This window comes from Lepidothrix coronata, unplaced genomic scaffold (assembly GCF_001604755.1).
Source record: "Lepidothrix coronata isolate B3197 unplaced genomic scaffold, Lepidothrix_coronata-1.0 Scaffold110, whole genome shotgun sequence".
In the NCBI taxonomy this organism is placed as follows: Eukaryota; Metazoa; Chordata; class Aves; order Passeriformes; family Pipridae; genus Lepidothrix; species Lepidothrix coronata.
This window is the reverse complement of record NW_016690290.1, coordinates 598474-607111: the sequence shown is the minus strand read 5'-3', so window position 1 is coordinate 607111 and position 8638 is coordinate 598474. Positions and strand designations below refer to the sequence as shown.

The 8638-nt window shown below is 45.5% G+C and overlaps 1 protein-coding gene across 4 annotated transcripts in view; it reads right to left on the bottom strand.

Moving 5' to 3' along the window:
* Nucleotides 1-907: 907 nt before the first annotated feature.
* OSGIN1 (oxidative stress induced growth inhibitor 1) overlaps nt 908-8638 on the bottom strand; it is a 63156-nt gene continuing 55425 nt past the window's right edge. Inside the window, exons 4-8 of one of the 4 annotated variants that reach the window (XM_017824371.1) lie at nt 7690-7792; nt 4881-5017; nt 4370-4561; nt 3971-4062; nt 908-3309 (exon numbers count right to left, since the gene is read on the bottom strand). In XM_017824371.1, coding sequence (XP_017679860.1) covers nt 2316-3309; nt 3971-4062; nt 4370-4561; nt 4881-5017; nt 7690-7792 — 1518 coding nt within the window. In that variant the 3' untranslated portion in view covers nt 908-2315. Of the gene's footprint in view, nt 3310-3970; nt 4063-4369; nt 4562-4880; nt 5018-7689; nt 7796-8638 lie in introns of all 4 variants that reach the window. The other 3 variants (XM_017824374.1, XM_017824372.1, XM_017824373.1) reach the window with 3 other exon arrangements.

Below are 8638 nucleotides of genomic sequence, written 5' to 3'. Positions count from 1 at the left end.
CCAGTGCACTCCAATGCCCCTTGTGTTTGCTTTAAGATGCTCTTTGGCTCTTGTCCTCCACTTCATTTGCTTTTGAGGCCAGAAGACCCAGCCAAAACCAGGATTTTCAGAAAGGTGTACATTGATCACTGAACTCTTTTCTAGCAAAGGGTAGCTGCAGAAGACCACAGAACCACATCATTCCTGCTCAGGAATGCCCACATTGCCAGGATAACAGAGTCCAGAGAACAAGTACCAGCTCATCTAGAGTAATGCTGCCAAAGAGACCCCTAGGGGCACTGCCACCCCCCTGGCAGTGAGTGATGACACAGACCAGGAAACTCATTCCCTCCATGTTTCTGTGCTCACAAAATACTGAGGGAGTTTCAGTCTCAGCCTGCAGAGAAGATGAGTATTGATGTTTTAACTCATTGAACAAGACTCCTCTCAGGACTGTGCAGTAAAAAAAAAAAACCAAAAACAAAACACCAAAAAAACCCCAAACAAAAACACCAAACCAGGAGGCACAAGTTACAATAGGAACACTTCAATTAGTTAAGAAAATACCCTATATTCCCAGGAAGAAAAGTGGTAAAATGTGGAATGGGGCAATCAAATGTTGATAGTGCAATCTCCACCCTGGAGGTAGTCAGAGCTTTCCCCAACAAGGCAAGAACAAAGCTTGGCAAACAGCTTGGTTTGGTATTGTGTCTTAGCCTCACAAGAGAAGACACTGCCAAAGCACTCTACAAGGGTTCTCCATCCTACTGGAGAGACAAAGATACACAGAGAGCAAATCCCCAGCAGTGCTCCTAGGGAACAGAAAGATGCAGGATTTAGGAGGCTCAAACCACACCTTGGTACTCACCAGGAAGGTGATTCATTAGATCTTCTGAGTCAGAGATTTAGAATTAAAACAAACACAGGCTAAGTCTGAAATCACTTTATTGATAAGTTTCATACAAGAATAGTCATTGGAAAAACATATTCAAGTGTGATACAGCAACACCACAGTCAAGCTCCTCTCACATCTCAGCTTGAGGCCAATTCATTTACAAACAGCCACTGTCTCCACACACTCAGTTCTCCATCAGGTCACATCAGTGGGTTTCAGTGCAGCACAGGGAGCACAGTCTGTCTTTATATCAAATAAGATGAGCTATGACTGCAATTTTTCCTGTGAGAGGTATGAGGCCCTCTAGGTCTTTTGAGAACTGTTTGCAACATAAGGCATCATCCCTATCCACCCCAGCTCATTCAGAACATTGACTGAAAGACTGTAACAAAATATTCTGCCAATAAAAATCTTTTGGAAAAACAGTATAAAAAAGTAGAGATATATATAGCATAAAGCTATCAAAAAGTGACTGTGCCATTTCCCCCCTTATAAAAATAATATTGTTTTTTAAAAAAATCATAATACATTAGAAATCCACCCAATATATAACATATTGCACCTTTCCAAAATACCCTGTGCAGCAGAAGCCCCATCCAGTACCTGGGCAGTTACAAGACAGACCAGTAGCTCCCCTTCAGTTCTGCTCATCTCTACAGCAGCTGCCAAGAATTTGGCTGTTGCATTTTTAGTATTCAGAAAGTAGAAAGCGGCAAGATGGCAAACCAAGTGTTAGTAAATCATTACCATTCCTTCTCAGGAAGGAGAAAAACCCATCACAGAGATCTCTTGATTAAAAAAAAAAAAATTACATATTACTTGTTGGTGTCAATAAGACAATACAGCTTCAAATGTTCAATACAGCTTCAAACATTTGTATGTCAGATTTTATTTGCAGAGCACCACTTCATGTGCCAGAGAGGTACCTGCAGCCCCTGTCAGTGATTTCTGGCCTAATAAGAACATACAGCCAAACCACAGGAGCAAATAAAACCAGGTCAGCTTACTTTGTTTCATGAAAGAAACTCTGTAAGACACCAACAGATGCAGGGTTGGGAACCTGCTGTCTGAAAATAATTAACATTGATTGATCATCAATTCAATTTTCAGTCACCTGGAGGGTTTTAGATAGAAAGGCAACCCCTGTCTTGCCCCCTGCTTTTCCAGGCACAAGATTCAGTCCCAGTAACCACGCACAGCTATGCAGAAAAGGAGCTGAAGTCCCAGGAGTTGAAGATTCTGCTGTGTGTGAAACCCACTCTGGATTTGGTGACTTAATCTTCTCAAATAACTCAGCAAGAACTTCCAAACTCTCTGTATAACCTTGGAGAATACCAGGAATGGGCTTTAGATCTGGGGATGTACAAATCAGATGACCTGCTCCTCGATGGCAAGAGCACTGACCCATTCAGACACAGTTGGTACAGGGATGGGGGGTTTGTTAGGGGGGATTTTTGTTTGCTTTCCTTAGCAGAGAGCTGGCAGCAGCCAGAGCCCCTCCCTGCACAAAGCGAACAAAGTTATCCCCTGCCAGGGGCCCCAGGGCATAGAGCCCCTTCTCCTGAGTGCACTCGTGGCTGAATGGGTCCACATCTATGGGATTCCTCTTGGGATTGACTGGTTGGTCACTGGCCATTGCCAAGTCAATGCCATTATTTGGCAGAAAGGAGAGGTTGGGGTTTGAGCCAGTGAGAACAAGAGCCATGGATATTTTATAAGCTTTCTGACAGCCATTCTTGTCTTGAATGATACATTTCCTGTCCTTGCCAAAGGACAGCACGTGATGCTCAGGAAGGCTAATGTAACATTCATAAGGCCCAGCACAAGCAGCTGTCTGTTCTTTCATCATCTGATGGACTTTGTGGTATTCAGGATACATCATTTTGGGGAGCTGGTTAAAGATAAGACCCGGATCACTGACTCGCCTCCTAAAAACATGTATTACTGGAATATTGCAATGGTGAGCAAAGAGAATTGCATCAGCAGCTGTCAGACCAGCACCTACAACCAAGACTGGGTCTGACATGATGCCAATGCTGTTGTTCTTCACTGCTTCTTCTAGGGCAGACAGCTGGTGATGGACATAGGAAAGGTTTTCCCCCTTGACCCCGAGCCAGGTGGGACTGTCGTACGTTCCTGTGGCCAAGACCACATTCTCTGCATAGATGGAGAAGGGCTCTTTGTCACCTTCCACAGTTTTGAAAAATCCATCCACCTGAAAGATCTCTGTACTCTGTTCACTGGAGTTCCAGAGTGAGCCACTGTTCTCCTGCAGATCTCTCTGGGTGTGGCTGGAGATGCTCCCTGCACTCACTTTCCTCACAGAGGTCACGACAGTGCCACATCTGAAATTCTTCTGCAGTCCTTTCTTCACCACATAGTGTTGGTAATACTGAGCAATGTCTTCTGCTGTGGCTCTGTTGTTTCTGAGGCCTCTGTAATACAGTACAAACAAAGGTCAAGTGGCAGTTAAGTAAGAGACTGGAATTTTTTCCCCTCTTCCACTGAATATATCCTAGAGTAATCTATCCTGGCACTACCAGAGACTTATCTAGTTTCCCTGACTTCAGCAAAGTTATTCCTGATATATAGACCTAGCACTCAAGTCCAAAAGCTGTTGGACAGAGGCAGCTTTCTCTAGCATTCATCTCATCCACATGGCTGTTCATTTATGCCTTCCTTTCATACCTCACTTCCATTCCATTTTTAACTCCTGGACTTTTTAAGATTAATTATTACACATGTCAAGAGCAGAAGCACCTGAGAGACTGGAGAGCAGCTGAACTGATTATATTTGTCATTAGGGACAGCAGCAGTAGACACAGAAGCCAGATGACCATGCTTTTCCACTCAAGCTTTACTCAGAATTCACAGTCACTGATCCATCTCCCCAGTGGTTGTTGGGAAGGACACTTTCCAAGAGGCACTTTATCTGAATCACTGAATGTAGAATGGACCTTTTTTGGGGTGTGGGAGGGTGTCCTTTCTTTCACTAAAACCATCTATAACAGATGGGTAGCTACATTCAAGAAGTGCACTCCAGGTTTGTTGGTAACCTCCAGAAGTCTGCAAAGGATCACACCATGGGTATCTTACCTTCTCTTTTGCTTTAGCCATTCTTTGAAAGGCAGATCTGGGAGTCCCATCCATTCCCCTCTGCTCAAGGTAACCATAGAACCCTCTATAGACTGGAACAAGCAGAGCAAAATTACTTAATTTTTACATAAAAAGTGAAAGGCAATTTTTTCATGATTCAATATAGCACAGATCATGAAATCTGTAACCTCCCCGATCCACTGTCATGGATGAAACCATCCATGTCCTCCAAAGAGAACTAGAGACAAGAAAGGCCTCTCATGCTTCTTTTCCTTTTAAACTGTCTCTGTCCATAACCCCAACCATGGCTGGCTGGCATTTCGGCAGAGTTGTTCCCTCTCCAGGGAACACCTCTGGCTGTCACCCAACACTCAGCCCCAGCAGCTCCCCTTCACTCACATGCCAGGCCCCTCCAGGAGCGTTCCTGCCAAGCACCAGGTGGGGGATGGCTCTGCTGGGCTCGTGCCTCCACCTGAGCACAGACTCTGCCGTGCCACCCCAGTCCGTGTCCGGCCGCTGCAGAGCATCGAAGAGCAGAGCCACGGGGCTGTCGGAGCGTCCCTGCAGGCCCTCAGACAGGTAGTCCAGATCCTGGAGAGAGGAGGAGCAGCTGCTCAGAGTGTGTACTGCCAGGCAGCAGGCTGATTGTCACTCCAGTGCCTCTAATCAGTGGTTCTGGTGCTCTGGGAAGCTCATTCACTGGCACACAGACCTGATCTTTCCCGAGGAAAACCTCAAGGATCTCAGCAGGAATGCTGGCATTTCACACAAGGCAGATCTGGATTACAAGGCAAAATTTGCTTAAGGCTTATTCTGCCTGTGTATTTTGAAAATTCAAACAAGGTTATCACTCATAATATACCCTAAGGATGCTTTACTGGGATGTTATATTGGTTATCTTTACACAAACCTGGTCCAAAATGGAGACTTCTGGTGCCTCTTCCAGTTTCTTCTGAAGAATAGGATTAGGATGAAGAGATTCTCTTTTGAAGTAAGGGGTGTAACCAGACAGCAAATATGAAAGGCAGATTCCTGAAGGTCCATTCCCTGAAAAGACAATGGAGAAGAATTTATACTCCTGCAGACAGAGCTGTCCTTTGAAAAGTGTTTCTAATATCCAGACCAATTCAAGAGATATGATGTGGATACAGGGGATTTTCTCTCCCAGGTTAACCACTGACCTATTGGAAGGAGTTGGGGAAGTCATTTTACCCTCATATGTCCCCTTCTCCTCCTCAGTTGCACCTACTTGCATTGCAAGGTCCTCAGAACTTGCTGAAAAGACACTGGGTTAAATAAGTCAGAGGTTAACTTAACCTGACCCTGGAAGTTTCTAGCATGGTGAGGAATGGCCTTATTTCTTTGAACATAAAGGTTTGGAAACTGGTCACATACACTCATTAACAGCATGGAGCTGTGTCAGGGCAGGGTCAGGTTGGATCTCAGGAAAAGGTTCTTCACCCAGAGGCTGGCTGGGCACTGACCAGGCTCCCCAGGGCAGTGGGCACGGCCCCAAGGCTGCCAGAGCTCCAGGAGGGTTTGGACAAGGCTCTCGGGCACAGGGTGGGATTGTTGGGGTGTCCTGGGCAGGGCCAGGACTTGGACTTGATGGTCCTGATGGGTCCCTTCCAACTCAGCACATTCTGTCATGCTGTGAGCAGGGGCTCAGCTCTGCTGGATGCACAGCTCACACCAGGGCAGGAGCTCACTGTGCACAGGGTACAGAACCCTGACAGCAGTGAAGGGAAGGGGAACCAGCTCTGCTCAGTAAGAAATTCCATCTATTTAGGGATATTTGGCAATAGCAGCTCTGACTAGTGGGTCTTGAGGACACTTTCAAATGGGAAGCAGCCCCACCATGGTACTGCAAGCAGTGTGTTAAGGAAAAAAATACCTCTGCCATGGCAAGACAAGCCCTCAGAATACAGCACTTTGAACAGGCTGCTGGATGACTGAACTGCTCCTGCTGACCCCCCACAGCCAGGGGAAAAACTAGATATATGTGACTCCAAAGCCCAAGGAGAGCAGCCTGTGGAAGGTTTACACGTGGCTGTTCTCCAGCATGTTTAATGTTTTACAGGGTCTGTATAAGGAGGTGTCAGCCTGTCTGGCTGCCCAGGCTCTCCTGCTCACTCCTGGGTGACCAAAGCCCCCCAACACAAGGCAGTGCCAGAGGGGAGGGGAGCTGGGTGAGCCACAGCCTGTGGATACAGTGCCTGTGCCTCAGGAGGGACTGGAGCAAAGGCTGCTCCTGGAGGCTCTCAGACAGAGCCAGGGCAGGGCTGCAAAGCCAACAGGGAGCCGTGGGAAGGGCAGATGTGTCACAGCTGGGGCAGAGCTGCTGTGCTGAGCAAGCACCAGCTGCAGGTCAGTGTTTGGAACAGTCCACTTGGAGAAAACTTATCCAAACCCAACAGGAATTGAAAACAAACTAAACTGCAGCTATAGTAAAATATAACAAATTCCAGGTTACTGCTTTACTTTAGGAAGTACAATATATATCTAAGCCAAACTGAACCACCTGAGTGCACAACACTCAGAGAGGATTCACTCTGAGCCACATCTGAGGGTGATGTAGATGGCTACAGGACCAGCTGTCTCTGGGGCCCAAGCTATTTTGGAATGCAACTGCTCTTGTGAGGCTGCCAGCCCAGCTGAGGGAGCACACAGCCCCCTGGGGCAGGGGCTGGGCAGCAGCTGGACCTTCCTGCAGTGTCCAGCTGCAGGGAACAGCTGAGCTCCCTCAGCCCAGCAGCATCTTCACACAGGGGCTTCCCTGTGTGACACCTCTGCACTGGATCCCTGCACAGGGACACTGAGGATGTACCAAAATACCCTCCCTCCCACCTAAAGACTTGTGCAACTGGGCAGTGCAAAGTCACACTGAGACAAAAACCTGCTGGTAAAAGTATCCTTGTCAAACTCACTGTTAGCAAGGGTTAGAGGTGATTCATGTGCTGCATTAACTTTATCAGATGCCAGATAAGGAAGAAACCCAGCTCTACAAGGCATTTAAACACATGCTCAGATGAACAGGGTCCAACCCCTGCCCTCGAGCACAGCTCATCATCATCAGAGGAGGGCACTGACATCACTGCTTGTGCTTTGCTCCAAGAATCACCACAGGTGACAAAACTCCCTCTTGCAAGGGAGACAAGACCGTTAATACATAACCTGTTCTTTTCTAAAAACTGGTAGGAAACATACAGCTTTTTATTAGTCTATTAAAACTGTGCAAAATCAGGGTAGCTGACACATGTTTTAAAAGAAATCTGTGAAAAATTTCAAGAAACTTTAGCAGCATTTGGAGCACTTTCTAAACAGACACAATGGTCAAAAAAGATCACGCAAACCTGCCTCCACTTCAAACACTACAGATAACCACAGCAAATTGATTAACTATCTGTAGGGAAAAGGTTTCAAACCTTTCTAAGTGTTCAACTGAGAAAAAACGGGCCCAGATGAACTGATGCCCAAAAGGCTGCCAATTTTACCATTAAAAATAGGTATGTGCTTTGGTTTGTCCAGTACCTGGGTCCCTACCTCCCACAACTCTCAGTGATCTCCCTCTACAGGAAGTTTGGCTGAGGGAAGGATGCCCAAAGAGGGGTCAGGTATTTCTGGTTTGAGTGAGAACACGTGGAACAAAAGTTAAAGACAGTGAGCCCAAAGCAACAACAGCATAAGAGACACAGTGATGCTGGCAGGAGAAAGCTCACCTATGATCACAACAGGCAGTGGCTTGGGCCCACTCCTATGTGAGGGTCTGGTCAGCAGTGGATACATCTTCCTGTCTGGAAGCATTTCTGCTCTGGAGTCCACCTGCTGAAACAAATAAGTTCGGAATCACTTGCATTTTTTGGCAAGAAAAAAACCAACAAGACTTTGTACAGCCCACAAACCCAGGCTGATCAAAGTATTATCCTTGCATTACATTTCCACACTCAGGACACACCTCCTTATCTTTTTCTCCTCCTGACCCCAAAATCAAGGCTGGTTCTCTGATTATACAACACAAAAGAGGGAGAGAACAGTTATCTTTCTCCTCCAGACATGAATTCCAGTCCCTTCAGAACAGTTGTCAATTTTGGTAACCCTCTGACTGCATTAAATGAAGTGCTGCAGCTTGTTAATGAAAACTTCACAGTTTTCTTTACATACTGTGTGGAAAATTGTCATAATGATCACAAATACAGCAACCTGTGCATTTACAGATAAGTAAAAAAAAAACCTCACTCAAGACTTCTGCCCAGTGGCTGGAAATCTCCTGGCTGCATTTTCAAGTAGGTACCATTCCATCCCTACAGGATTTTTTGAGTAGTTTAGTTCTGGAACCTTTTTTCTTATTTTTCCAGAAAATAGAGAGTTGTATGTATGAACAAGTAAATAACAACAAGTCTTTAAACAAAATATGCATCCTAATTATCTTGGAAACTAAGGTGTCACTGGAATAGAATCCACAAAACTAATCTAATAATTTTGCAGATATTCAATGAACAGTGAATGTTTTTGCCATTATTGCAGAAATCCTACCTTGTCAAATAATGGCTTCTTTAGTTTTCCTGGGAGTAGAATTGTCTACTGTCACTAATCTAGAGAAGTTATTTTTACTACAATAAACATGAGATTTCTGAAATTCAGCATAAGCTTTTAAGTTATTCTACAGAA